The sequence below is a fragment of the Halichoerus grypus genome, chromosome 13 (assembly GCF_964656455.1).
Source record: "Halichoerus grypus chromosome 13, mHalGry1.hap1.1, whole genome shotgun sequence".
In the NCBI taxonomy this organism is placed as follows: domain Eukaryota; kingdom Metazoa; phylum Chordata; class Mammalia; order Carnivora; family Phocidae; genus Halichoerus; species Halichoerus grypus.
The window spans coordinates 61805615-61820966 of record NC_135724.1 but is presented as its reverse complement, the minus strand read 5'-3'; the positions used below and the strand labels follow the sequence as shown (position 1 = coordinate 61820966).

Here is a 15352-nt window from a genome sequence, read left to right as displayed (position 1 = left end):
GAAATAGAAACAATTATTAGAAATTATTATCAACAACTATATGCCAATAAACTGAGCAATCTGGATGAAATGGAGGCCTTCCTGGAAACCTATAAGCTGCCAAGACTGAAACAGGAAGAAATTGACAACCTGAGTAGGCCAATAACCAGTAACGAGATTGAAGCAGTGATCAAAAACCTCCCAAAAAACAAGAGTCCAGGGCCTGATGGATTCCCTGGGGAATTCTACCAAACATTCAAAGAAGAAATAATACCTATTCTACTGAAGCTGTTTCAAAAAATAGAAACAGGAGGAAAACTTCCAAACTCATTCTATGAGGCCAGCATTACCTTAATCCCTAAACGAGGCAAAGACCCCATCAAAACGGAGAATTTCAGACCGATATCCCTGATGAATATGGATTCCAAAATCCTCAACAAAATCCTAGCTAATAGAATCCAACAATACATTAAAAGGATCATCCACCACGACCAAGTGGGATTTATCCCCGGGATGCAAGGGTGGTTCAACATTCGCACATCAATCAATGTGATAGAACACATTAATAAGAGGAGGGAGAAGAACCATATGATCCTCTCAATTGATGCAGAAAAAGCATTTGACAAAATACAACATCCTTTCCTGATTAAAACTCTCCAGAGTATAGGGATAGAGGGAACATTCCTCAAGTTCATAAAATCCATCTATGAAAAACCCACAGCAAATATCATCCTCAATGCGGAAAAGCTGAGAGCCTTTCCCTTAAGATCAGGAACACGTCAAGGATGCCCACTCTCGTCACTATTGTTCAACATAGTACTAGAAGTCCTAGCAACAGCAATCAGACAACAAAAAGAAATAAAAGGTATTCAAATTGGCAAAGAAGTCAAACTCTCTTTTCGCAGACGACATGATACTTTATGTGGAAAACCCAAAAGACTCCACCCCCAAATTACTAGAACTCATCCAGCAATTCAGTAATGTGGCAGGATCCAAAATCAATGCACAGAAATCAGTTGCTTTCTTATACACTAACAATGCAACTGTAGAAAGAGAAATTAGAGAAACGATTCCATTTACAATAGCACCAAAAACCATAAGATACCTCGGAATAAACCTAACCAAAGAGGTAAAGGATCTATACTCTAGAAACTACAGAACACTCATGAAAGAAATTGAAGAAGACACAAAAAGATGGAAAAATATTCCATGCTCATGGATTGGAAGAATAAACATTGTTAAAATGTCTATGCTACCCAGAGCAATCTATACCTTCAGTGCCATCCCGATCAAAATTCCACACAAACAATCCTAAAATTTGTATGGAATCAGAAAAGACCCCGAATTGCCAAGGAAATGTTGAAAAAGAAAAACAAAGCTGGGGGCATCACGTTGCCCAATTTCAAGCTATATTACAAAGCAGTGATCACCAAGACAGCATGGTACTGGCACAAAAACAGACATATAGATCAATGGAACAGAATAGAGAGCCCAGATATGGACCCTCAACTCTATGGTCAAATAATCTTTGACAAAGCAGGAAAAAACATGCAATGGAAAAAAGACAGTCTCTTCAATAAATGGTGCTGGGAAAATTGGACAGCCACATGCAGAAGAATGAAACTTGAGCATTCTCTAACACCATTCACAAAGATAAACTCAAAGTGGATGAAAGACCTCAATGTGAGACAGGAATCCATCTAAATCCTAGAGGACAACATAGGCAGTAACCTCTTCGACATCGGCCACAGCAACTTCTTTCAAGATACATCTCCAAAAGCTAGTGAAACAAAAGCAAAAATGAACTTTTGGGACTTCATCAAGATCAAAAGCTTCTGCACAGCAAAGGAAACAGTCAACAAAGCAAAGAGGCAACCCACAGAATGGGAGAAGATATTTGCAAATGACACTACAGATAAAGGGCTGGTATCCAAGATCTATAAAGAACTTCTCAAACTCAACACCCAAAAAACAAATAATCAAGTCAAAAAGTGGGCAGAAGATATGAAAAGACACTTCTCCGAAGAAGACATACAAATGGCTAACAGACACATGAAAAAATGTTCATCATCATTAGCCATCAGGGAAATCCAAATCAAAACCACATTGAGATACCACCTTACACCAGTTAGAATGGCAAAAATGGACAGGGACAGAAACAACAAATGTTGGAGAGGTTGTGGAGAAAGGGGAACCCTCTTACACTGTTGGTGGGAATGCAAGTTGGTACAGCTACTTTGGAAAACAGTGTGGAGGTGCCTCAAAAAATTAAAAATAGAGCTACCCTATGACCCAGCAATTGCACTCCTGGGTATTTACCCCAAAGATACAGATGTAGTGAAAGGAAGGGCCATATGCACCCCAATGTTCATAGCAGCAATGTCCGTGATAGTCAAACTGTGGAACGAGCCGAGATGCCCTTCAACAGATGAATGGATAAAGAAGATGTGGTTCATATATACAATGGAATATTACTCAGCCATCAGAAAGGATGAATACCCAACTTCTACATCCACATGGATAGGACTGGAGGAGATTATGCTAAGTGAAATTAAGTCAAGCAGAGAAAGTCAATTATCATATGGTTTCACTTATTTGTGGAACATAAGGAATAACATGGAGGACATTAGGAGAAGGAAGGGAAAAATTGGGTGGAGGAATTGGAGGGAGAGATGAACCATGAGAGACTATGGACCTGAGAAACAAACAGGGTTTTAGAGGGGAGGGGGGAGGGGGGATTGGTTAGCCTGGTGATGGGTATTAAGGAGGGCATGTACTGCATGGAGCACTGGGTGTTATACGAAAACAATGGATCGTGGATCACCACATTAAAAACCAATGATGTATTGTATGGTGACTAACATAACATAATAAAATTAAAAAAAAAATTACAATGTGAAAATTCTATTTTCACAGAAATAGAACAATCCTAAAATTTCTATGACACCATAAAAGACCCCAAATATTGAAAGCAATATTGAGAAAGAATAAGGCTGGAGGTGGCGTGCTCCCTGATTTCAAATTATATTACAAAGCTACAGTAATTAAAACAGTATGGTATCGGCATAAAAACAGACACATAGATCAGTGGAACAGAATAGACAGCACAGAAATAAGCCCATGCATATGTGGTCAATTAATTTATGACAGAGGAACCAAGAAAATACAATGGGGGAAAGGACAGTCTTTAATGAACGGTGCTGGGAAAACTGGATAGCCACACACAAAAGAATGAAATTGGACCACTATCTTACATCAGACACAAACGTTAACTTAAAATGGATTAAAGACTTGAATTAACACCTGAAACCCTAAAACTCCTAGAAGAAAATATTTGAATCTGACACCAAAAGCAAAAATAAACAGGTGGGACTACATCGAAGTAAAGAGCTTCTGTATAGCAAAGGAAACCATCATCAAAATGAAAAGGCAACCTACTGAATGGGAGAAAATATTTGCAAATATATATTTGATAAGGGGCTAATATCCAAAATATATAAAGAACTCCTACAATTCAATAGTAAAAAAACCCCAAATAATCAGATTAAAACATGGGTAGAAGATCTGAGATCTGACATTTTTCCAAAAACATACAGATGGCCAACAGACACATGAAAAGATGCTCTACATCATTAATCATCAGGGAAATGCAAATCAAAACCACAAGGAGATATCACCTCACACCTGTTAGAATGGCTATTATCAAAAAGACTAGAAATAACGAGTATGCGTGAGGATGTAGAGAAAAGGGAAACCCTCACGCACTATTGGTGGGAATGTAAGTTGGTGCAGCCTCTGTGGAAAATGGAGGATCCTCAAAAACTTAAAAGGAGAACCACCATAGGATCCAGTGATCCCACTTCTGGGTAGTTATCCAAAGAAAACAAAGACACTAGCTCAAAAAGATATCCATACCCCTGTGTCCACTGCAGCATTATTTACAGTAGCCAAGATATGTAGGCAATACAAGTGTCTATTAATAGGTGAATGGATAAAGGTGTGGTGTATACATACAACGGAATATTACTCAGACATCCCCACACAATGCCATTTGTGACAACATGGATGGACCTCGACGGAATTATGGTAGGTGAAATAAGTCAGGCAGAGATAAATACCAAATTATCTGTCTTATATGTGGAAAATAAATTAAAAACAAAAACAAAAACAAAACCAACACCAAGCTCATAGATACAGAGAATAGGTGAGTGGTTGCCAGAGGTGGGGGAGTGAGGAGTGGGACAAATGGGTGAAGTTTGTTTTTTGTTTTAGTTTAAATAAATTAGCTTTCTTTAAAAAAAATGTTTAATTTATTTGAGAGAAAGAAAGAGAGAGCACATGTGCATGCATGTGAGTGGGGGCAGGGGTGGGGAGGGGCAAATGACCTTTATGGCCAACTGATTTTTGAGAAAGGTGCCAAGACTATTCAATGGGGCAATAGGCAGTGCAGGATAAACTGGATATCCATATGCAAAAGAATGAATATAGACCCTTACCTTACACCATACACAAATATTAACATAAGTGAATGAAAGACGTAAATTTAAGAGCTAAAATGATAAAATTCAGAAAAAAACATAAAGGCAAATCTTCATGACTATGGATTTGGCAAATGGTTCCTTAAATATAACATCAGAAGCACAGGCAATAAAATTAAAAAAATAAATAAACTGGACTTCACCAAAACTTAAAAATTTTGTGTATCAAAGGATACCATCAGGAGAGCAAAAAGGCAATCCACAGAATGGGAGAAAATATTTGCAAATTATATATCTAGTAAGTGCTTAATATCCACAATATATAAAGAACACATACAAATTAACAACCACCAAAAAAAAAAAAAGCCCCAACTTAAAAATGGACAGGAGCACCTGAGTGGCTCAGTCGGTTAAGCATCTGACTCTTGATTTTGACTCAAGTCATGATCTCAGGGTCCTCAGCGTGGAGTCTGCTTGGGATTCTATTCTATCTCTCCTTCTGCCCCTCCCCCTGCTCATGCTCTCTCTCTCTCTCTCTCTCTCTCTCTCAAATAAATAAAATCTTTAAATAAAAATAAAAATGGACAAAAGACTTAAATAGACATTTTTCCAAAGAACATATATATGTATATGTATACATATGGCCAATAAATACATGAAAAGATGCTCAACATCATTTGTTATTAGGGAAATACACATCAAAACCATAATGAAATTTTACTGCACATCTACCAGGATGGTTGTAATAAAAGCAACAGAAAATACCAAGTGTTGGTGAGACATGGAGGAACTGACACATTTATGCACAGCTGGTGGGAATGTATAATGGTACAGTTGCTGTAGAAAAGTTTGGTGATTCCTCAAAAAGTTAAACACGGTACTACCATATACCCCAACAATTCCACTCTTAGGTATATGCCTCAAAGAATGGAAAACAGGGACTCTGATAGATACCTGTACACCAATGTTCACAACACCATTATTCACAATAGCTAACAGGTGGAAACAGTCCAAGTGTCCATTAACAGATGACTGGATAAACAAATGGGGGATATGCATACAATGAAACATTATCCCACCATAAAAAGGAGTTAAATTCTGATACATGCTACAACATATATTATCTGTTAAGAGTGAGGAATTATTTCTTAGTTTATTTTTTTTAAAGATTTTATTTATTTATTTATTTATTTGTTTAGAGTGAGCAGGGGGAGGGGCAGAGGGAGCGGGGGTGAGAGAGAATCTCAAGCAGACTCCATGCTAAACGTGGAGCCCAACACAGGGCTCAATCCCATGACCCTGAGATCATGACCTGAGCCAAAACCAAGAGTTGGACACTTAACAGACTGAGCCACCCAGGCGCCCCTATTTATTAGTTTATATAGTTTCTGTTTGGCTTGATGGTAACTGGGTGGTGATAATTGGTGACGAGTGTACAATATTGTGAATGTAATTGAAGTGTATGCTAAATAATGGTTAAAATGGCAAATTTTATGTTATACATATCTTGCCACAATAGAAAAAAGCAAAGTGATAACCTGTGTGTGTAGCATTCTACCACTTGGGTGAAAAAGAAATGGATGAAGGATACAAATTCAGATGGTTGCATATGTATAAATTATCCCTAAAAGAATACACAGGAGGTTGTCTGCAGAGGACAACTGAGGGGCTGGGGGCAGAAGTAGAAGACTTGCACTTCTCTGTTCACCCTTTCGTATGTTTGAATTCTCAATTATGTGCATGTATTACTTATTTAAAAATTTAATTACTTAAAAAATTCACAGAAGTGGGCTTTAAATAAACATTATGACCCCAATAAATAAACATGCAAAGGTCAGAAAGAATAAACACAACCTCCCTGACTCCCACCTGCACAGAAAGCAAAGTCCTCAGCGTCACCTGTGCCTTGGCCATGTCCTCTTTTCCAGGAAAAGCTGCAGAGAGAGAGAGAGGACACATGAGTGCCTGCTCCTGTGGGCTCAGAACTGTCCAGAGAGGACCGCTCACCTCTCCCCCGGCACCCCAACAGGGGCATAAAGGACACGACCACTTGTGCCCCTGGGGCTCTATACCGTGAAGAAAGAGTGGGGCTTTTTCCTTGGCTTTCTGGTCTTTTCTGACATCTCTGAGGCATTGACAGCATAGATCCCTTCTCTCTCAGGACCAGCTCCTCCCATAAAGAATATTCCAGGCCCCGATGGCTTTCAATGATGAATGAATGCTATCGAACACTTAAAGGCAAAATACACAAACTCCATCAGAAAATTGAAAAGAAGGGAATGCTTCCTAACTCATTTCATGAGGCCAACACAACCTTGCTATTCAAACTTGAGAAATCATTACAAGACAATTAAAGACCAACACCAGGAACACAGATACAAAAATCCTCACCACATATCAGCAAATCAAAAATATATGTATATATAAGTGTGCAGGTGTGTGTATATCTTCCAGTGGAGTTTATCCCAGAAAAAAAAATGTTGGTTTAAGATTAGGAATTTTATGTAATTAATCACATTAAGATCATATTAAGAGAATGAAGGGGAAAATCATATCTTAATAGATGCAGAAAATCATTAGATAAAATTCTACACTACTTCATGATTAAAATGCTCAGCACACCAGTAATGAACTTATTCAGTTGATAAACGGCATCCACAAAAAGTACCTACAACTCACATCATAATAAATAATGACACATTCAATGTTTTAACCCTGATATTGGGAACTAGGCAAGGATGTCTGTTCTCACCATTTCTATTTTACATTGTATTTGAGGTCCTAGTCAGTGAAATAAAACATGAAAAACTAAATAAAAAGCATAAATAGTAAAAGGGAAGAAGTAAAACTGTATTTGCAGTCAACATGATTTTCTCCATAGAAAAACCTAAGGAAGCCACAATACATCTTTAAAAATGAATAAACTAAGCAAGGTCATAGGATGTGAGAGTCTCCTGATTTCTTACTAACCTTAATACTCCAATCCCAGGCCATAGTTAAAATTCCTTATGCTACATTTTCCCTGTTCATCTCACTGTGCAGTTTCTGTCTCCTGGTTGGATATTTACTGATACAACTGTCAGGGGAAAAAACTACTCTTGCCCTCTACTTCACTACATACAAAAGATTAATTTGAATTATATTATAGATGTAAACAGAAAAGCTAAAAACAGGAAATCATTGTGACCTTGTGGTAGGCAAAGAATTCTTAAGTAGGACACAAAAATCAATAACTATAAAAGTTGATAAATTGGACTTCACCAAAATTAAAAAATGTCTGCTCTATAAAAGACATCCTTAAGAAAATAAAGAGGCAACCATGCAGGAAAGGGTTAACTCTACATGCCTGGTTTGCTCGTGCCCTGCACATTCCCAAGAAAGGCATATTTTCAGAACTGGCCCCTGGATAGCTCCTGGGCACTGAGCTCCTAGAATGTTCTGTTGGATGAGAAGAGTGTTTTTGCAAGCCTGAGGCCTTGAGCCACCCTGTGCCAGATTGTCCAGATAGCTTACACTAACAGTGTGATTCATGGTGAACACCTACTTCCCATCTGGGGGTCTGGAGCTTTAGTAACTGAGGTCAGCCATGCAGCACCATATGCCTACATGGCTGACCTCCGATAAAAAAAACACTGGACACCTAGACTTGGGTAAGCTTCCATGGTTGGTGACACTTTGCACATGTCACACATTACTGCCCGGGAAATTGGTACATGCCTTGCCACTCCACTGGGAGGGGACACGTGGAAGGTTGTGCATGGTTTCTTCTAGACTTTGCCCCATGCACCTTTCCTTGTGCTGATTTTACTGTGCATTCTTTTGGTGTAATAGGCACTAACCATGAGGCAGTAACTTCTGAGTCCTGTGAGAGCCCTTCTAGTGGAACATCAAGCCTGACGGTGGCCCTGGGGATCCTTGAGACAGCAAGCCCTCGATATGTGGTAATGCAGACGTAATACATATAGACATACAAACACAGCAGTACAGAACACATACAGGGTAACATGAGCATATACACATATAGCACATACATGATAAGGTCTTACATCTAGAATATAGAAAGAGTTCTTAGAGCTCAAAAACAAGAGATCAACCAACCCAGGAAAAAATGGGCAAGGGACTCAGGCCTTCATAAAATGAGATATAAAAATGATGAAAAGCATATGAAAATATGCTCACCATCATAGCCATTGGGAAAATCCAAATGAAAGACATCGTGAGTCAGCACCATGCCATTAGAAGGGCTAAGATTAAAAAGACTGACAATACCAAGTGTTGGCAAAGATCTGGAGCAAACACAACTCTTACACATTGTTAGTGGGAATGTAAAATGGATCAGCCACTTTGGAAGTTTCAGAGTTTTTTTACAGTTAAATATATACCTGTCATATGAGCCACCAGCCGTTCCACTACTAGCTGTTTGCCCAAGAGAAATAAAATATATGTCCACAGAAAGGCTTGTACACAAATGACCACAGCAGCTTTACTCATAAAAGCTAAAAACTAGAAGTTACTCAAATGCCCACTGGCAGGTGAACGAATATACAAACAGTAGTATGTTCATACAAGGAGTAACACAGAGCAATAAAAATGAATGAACTGCTAATACACACATGATATGGAAGAATCTCAGAGACATTTAGTTCAATGAAAATTTTTTAAAAGCCAGATGAAAAATGGTACATATAATATGGTTGAATTTCATGAACTTTGTTTTCTTTTTTTTTTTTTTAAGATTTTATTTATTTGACAGAGAGAGTGAGAGAGCACAAGCAGGGCGGGTGGCAGGCAGAGGGAGAGGGAGAAGCAGGCTTCCCGCTGAGCAGGGAGCCTGATGCAGGACTCGATCCCAAGACCCTGGGGTCAGGACCTGAGCCGAAGGCAGCTGCTTAACCGACTGAGCCACCCAGGTGCCCCTTTTTTTTTTTTCTTTTTAATTGAAGTATAGTTGACACACGATCCGTGAAGTTCTAAAGCAAGTTCTTTTTTGTTTTGTTTTGTTTTTATTTTATTTTATTTATTTTTATTTTTTTTATTGTTATGTTAATCCCCATACATTACATCATTAGTTTTAGATATAGTGTTCCATGATTCATTGTTTGTGCATAACACCCAGTGCTCCATGCAGAACGTGCCCTCCTCAATAACCCATCACCAGGCTAACCCATCCTCCCAACCCCCTCCCCTCTAGAACCCTCAGTTTGTTTTTCAGAGTCCATTGTCTCTCATGGTTCTTCTCCTCCTCCGATTTCCCCCCCTTCATTCTTCCCCTCCTGCTACATTCTTCTTCTTCTTTTTTTCTTTCTTAACATATATTGCATTATTTGTTTCAGAGGTACAGATCTGAGATTCAACAGTCTTGCACAATTCACAGCGCTTACCAGAACACATACCCTCCCCAGTGTCCATCACCCAGTCACCCCATCCCTCCCACCCCACCCCCCACTCCAGCAACCCTCAGTTTGTTTCCTGAGATTAAGAATTCCTCATATCAGTGAGGTCATATGATACATGTCTTTCTCTCTTTGACTTATTTCGCTCAGCATAATACCCTCCAGTTCCATCCACGTCGTTGCAAATGGCAAGATCTTATTCCTTTTGATGGCTGCATAATATTCCATTGTATATATATACCACTTCTTCTTTATCCATTCATCTGTTGATGGACATCTTGGCTCTTTCCACAGTTTGGCTATTGTGGACATTGCTGCTATAAACATCGGGGTGCACGTAGCCTTTCGGGTCCCTACTTTTGTATCTTTGGGGTAAATACCCAGTAGTGCAATTGCTGGATCATATGGTAGCTCTATTTTCAACTTTTTGAGGAACCTCCATACTGTTTTCCAGAGTGGCTGCACCAGCTTGCATTCCCACCAACAGTGTAGGAGGGTTCCCCTTTCTCCGCATCCCCGCCAACATCTGTCATTTCCTGACTTGTTAATTTTAGCCATTCTGACTGGTGTGAGGTGGTATCTCATTGAGGTTTTGATTTGGATTTCCCTGATGCCGAGCGATATTGAACACTTTTTCATGTGTCTGTTGGCCATTTGGATGTCTTCTTTGGAAAAATGTCTGTTCATGTCTTCTGCCCATTTCTTGATTGGATTCTTTGTTCTTTTGGTGTTGAGTTTGATGAGTTCTTTATAGATTTTGGATACTAGCCCTTTATCTGATATGTCATTTGCAAATATCTTCTCCCATTCTGTCAGTTGTCTTTTGGTTTTGTTGACTGTTTCCTTTGCTTTGCAAAAGCTTTTTATCTTGATGAAGTCCCAATAGTTCATTTTTGCCCTTGCTTCCCTTGCCTTTGGCGATGTTTCTAGGAAGAAGTTGCTGTGGCTGAGGTCAAAGAGGTTGCTGCCTGTGTTCTCCTTTAGGATTTTGATGGACTCCTGTCTCACATTGAGGTCTTTCAACCATTTGGAGTCTATTTTTGTGTGTGGTGTAAGGAAATGGTTCTAAAGCAAGTTCTATGATGACAGAAATCAGCCCGGTGGTTGCTCAAAGTGAGAAAAACTAGGAATTGACTACAGAGAGGCATAAAGGAACTTCTTGGGATGTTAAAAATGTTCCGTCTTAATTGGGGTGGTAGGTACACAGATTTATACGCCACATTCCATCACATCCCATTTTATTGTATCTAAGTTATATGGCAATAAGTTGATTAAAAAGAAACTAGCTCCATGGGGCACCTGGGTGGCTCAGGTGGTTAAGCATCCGACTCTTGGTTTAGGTTCAGGTCATGATCTCAGTCATGGGCTCTAGAGTCTGCTTGAGATTCTCTCTCTTCCTCTCCCCCCATTCATGCTTTCTTTCTCAAATAAATAAATCTTAAAAAACAAAAAAGTGACGAGACAAACCACTTGGGTACATGGGTATCTGGGAGAAAAGTGTTCCCGGCAGAGGGACTATCATGTGGAAGCATGCCTAGTGAGTTCCAGATACAGCAGAGAGGCGGGTGTGGCCGGAGCAGAGGGAGGGAGGGAGCGACCCCAGATGAGGCTGGAACTCAGAACCAGAGACCAGATGGCACAGGACCTCACAGGCCATGGTGAGGCTCATTCTGGAACAGGATCATCCTGCTGCTAGAGCAGAACCAGTAGAAGCAGGGAGACCAGGGAGGGACTATTCCAACAATCCAGGGAGAGATGGTATCGGGCAGGGGAGAAGCTGAGAAGGGACAGAGTCTGGATACCTTGTGAAGAAAGAGTTTGACGGGGTTGGTGAAGGAATCAAATGTGGGATGTGAGAGACAAGGCAGAGTCAAGAAGTACTCCACGATTTTTGGACTGAGCAACTGGAAGAAAGGAACGATCATCTGCTAAGATGGGAAAGAGTGCAGGGGGAGGAGGAGGTCTGTGCACAGCGCAGGAGTCCTTTTAGACATGTTAAGTCCCAGGATATTAGCTATCCAAATGGAAACGCCGAGTGGGCAGTCAGGTAGTGAGCCCGGAGCTCAGAACAGACATCTAAGCGGGAGATACAAATGTGGGCATCAGCAGCCCAAGGGTGGCAGTGAAAGCCACAAGGCTGGATGACGTTTCTCCAAAGTGAGGGCAGCTAGAGAAGAGGGGAGGCTTCTGAAGATCCAGCCCTGAGGCCCTCTAGTCTTGGGGAGAGAGGTCTCTCATCTTAGGGGGAGATGAGGACCCAGCAGTGGAGACTGCGGAGTTCCTGGAGAGGCAGCAGGAGAGCCAGGAGGGGCGCTGTCCCCCCGCCCAGAGAAGACAGTGCTAAAGATGAAGCAACATAGCATTCGCTGGAGAACTTGACACGGACAGTTGGGGTACCACTGTAGGGGTGTAAGCCTGCTTAGGGTGGGTTCAAGACGGACCTGGAGGAGAGCAGTTAGGGACAGCAGACAGAAACAACTTTTTGGAGGAGTTCTGGTATAAAGGCAAAAAAGAGGAACAGGGTGGTTGCTGGAAAGTGGGACAAGAGGGTTTTATTAACAGGGAGAGATCATACTTTCAAATTGGTAACTACCAACCTTACATCTGAGATCATTTTCGATCCTTGCTTAGTATTGATCCTATGTGAATGAATATGCCACTGGACTTACCAATCTCAAAGTATTACATTACGTAATTACTGAGATAATTAGCATAATCAGACTGGGAAAGCCCACAGGAATGTTTGCCAAAAAGGTAAGAGGAGCTCTGTCTGGGACTCGGGGGGTTAATATTTATCGTGCTTGTTTGGATTTTCCAACACTTCCCCAGCACGTGTGCATTACTTGTACTGGATGATTCTTTACAATAAAGCAGAGATAGTCTCAGCATGACTCATGAGACCCTCCTCATGGCCTATGTAGTTGCCCAGACACTGTCACTGTCTTTGGATATGCACAGGCTATTCCCTCTGCCTGTGGGCCTACTGTATGCCAGGCCCAGCCCCAGCCGCTTCTCCCATTGGTCACTCAGGACCACGGCCCTGAGGGCAGGCCCCCCAACACAGGGCCCCACACAAGTGCTCAGGGGACGGATGCATAGCTAGATGGTCTCCTGTTATCCACGTTTTGGACCACTGCTCCAAATACCTGGAAGAACTTCTGACTCTGAGCTCCTGACTCAAACACCCCAGGCAGAAGGAAGAGAAACCCCAGGCAGGGGTGTTAGGAGCAGGCTTCTCAGAGATGCCCTTCCTGGACCAGGGGAGCCTGTCAGAACCCCAACTCAAGAAAGGAGACCCATCAGGGCATGAAAAGGCCTAGGCGACCCAGTGTTCTGTGGGCTCCCAGGGTCTTTTCAACTTTTGTTCACACTAACACCTTAATTATTATTTTACTAATGTTTTTTAAATTTTTAAAAATCGTGGTAAAGATACTCATAACAAAAAATTCACGATTTTAACCATTTCTAAGTACAGTTCAGTAGTGTTAAGTATATTCACATTGCTGTGCAACCAATCTCCAGAACTTTTCATCTCGCAAAACTGAAACTCTGCACCCGTTTAACAACAGCTTTCCACACACCCTCCCCCTGGCCCCTGACAACCACCATTCCACTATGAATTTGACTACTCTAAGGACTTGATATAAGTGGACTCATACACTATTTGTTGAGATGGGGCTTATTTCAGTTAGCATAATGTCTTGGAGCTTCATCCATGTCGTACCATGTGCCAAAACTTCCTTTTTTAAGGCTGAACACCATCGTGCCTTGTATGGATATACCAGTTTGCTTGGCCGTTCATTTGTGGCTGGACGCACGGGTTGCTTCCACCTCTTGCTATTGTGACTGGTGCTGCTATAAACCTGGTGTGCAAGTATCTCTTTCAGATCCTGATTTCAGTTCTTTCGGATACATACCCAGAGATTATATGGTGGTTCTAGTTTTAATTTTTTTAAGAAAAGTTAAAGAACTTCCATACTGTTTTCCACAGTGGCTGCACCATTTTACATTCTCACCAACAGTGTAAAGGTCCCAATTTCTCCACATCCACACTAACGTGTTATTTTTTGTTTTTGTTTTTGATTTATAATAGCCATCCTAATGGGTGTGTGGTTATCTTTAAAAGATTTTGATTGTGAAACACACATACAGTGCATGCAAGAACCTTACACTGGACCAGACAGTTGTATAGAGAACATCCATGGAATTCTTGACACAGGTCATGAAATAAATACTAATGGTGTCCCTGAAACAGCCCCTGCCCTGTCTATTTCTCTTATCATCTCTCTCCCTCACCTCCCTACACTCCCCAGCTAAACACGCTTCTGGCTTTTACAGTAATACTTTCCTTGCTTAACTTTACAGTTTTACCACAACCTTGCACCATAAACAACAGTTTCTATTTTGCCAGTGTTTGACCTTGGCATAAACATAATCGTTTTGTGTGTTACTCTTTTGCTTAACTTTGGGTAGGTAAGATTCATCAACGTTCATACAGCTCTCATTTCTGGGTTTTCCGTATAGAATTTCACAGCAGGAAAATTCACCTTCAGTCCCTTCCAATACAAATCCACAGACAGAGAGTGACGCTGTACCTGTCTCCTGGGGCTTCCAGGCAGGGGTCTCCATGGCGCCGCCACTCGGGAGCATTCCCCGGAGGCGTGGGCAGCTCTGCAGCCTCCCGGGGCTCAGCGACAGCCTGCAGGGGAGCCCCGGGGGGTCGCACACGCAGTCCCGGCTGCACAATCACGCACGCGGAGCCCCCTGCGCCCCCCCCCCCCAAGGTCGGGGTCAGGCAGGCTCAGCAAGCGCCCCACACCCCAGGGGGCGCCCACGCCCCATCACTCGGGCCCCACACACTCAGGCCGGCTTCGGGTGCAGCTGCTGTGAACTAGAGGGCGCGGAGCCCGGCCTCCAAAACAGGTCCTGGGGCTGACCGCCCTCCCAAAAAAGCCCAGCAACAGCCACAAAGGAGCAACCCGAAGACCGCTGTGGGAAGGTGCGCCTGCGCGGACCGGGCGCCTACTACAACTCCCGGGAGTCTTTGCGCTGCGCAGACCGCGGACTCCATTTCCCAGATGCTCTGACGGCCGGACGCAGACGAGCTTGTAGCACAGCTTTCTGGGAAGTGTAGTTCCAGTGTCAGGCTGGACTACTGCGTGTGTGTCTAATTGCAGGGGTGTCCAGAAGATGGTGCCCAGGAACGTGGAATGATTCTGTCAGTTCGTCCACGTCTCCAGGTGGATTCGGGTGGTTCCCGGTCCATATCGATCTTTGCAGAAAAGGCTCATGCACCTCATGCCCTAAGGATACTAGTGGTGGTGCGTTTTACCAGGCTTCCTGCCCCTGCTGCCCCTAACCTGAGGTCGCAAGGAGGGACAGGGGTAGGGAAATCCTCAGCCCCGCTCTCAGGCCCAGTGATCCTGATGCTGGTCCCTCCTCACGAGAGGGGAAGGAGGGTCTGGTCCAGCCTTGACACAGTGCTCGAACAATTTCACCCTT

At 42.1% G+C, this 15352-nt stretch overlaps 1 protein-coding gene across 8 annotated transcripts in view; it reads right to left on the bottom strand.

Annotated features, from left to right (window-relative positions):
* Positions 1-14837, bottom strand: part of LOC118543337 (zinc finger protein 74-like) — a 46927-nt gene extending 32090 nt beyond the window's left edge. For 6 of the 8 annotated variants that reach the window (XM_078060604.1, XM_078060606.1, XM_078060607.1 and 3 more), the window contains exons 1-2: positions 14446-14837; positions 6327-6391 (exon numbers count right to left, since the gene is read on the bottom strand). In XM_078060604.1, the coding sequence (XP_077916730.1) occupies positions 6327-6391; positions 14446-14500 (120 nt within the window). In that variant the 5' untranslated portion in view covers positions 14501-14837. The remainder of the gene's footprint in view (positions 1-6326; positions 6392-14445) is intronic. The other 2 variants (XM_036104278.2, XM_036104279.2) reach the window with 2 other exon arrangements.
* Between the last annotated feature and the right edge of the window lie 515 nt (positions 14838-15352).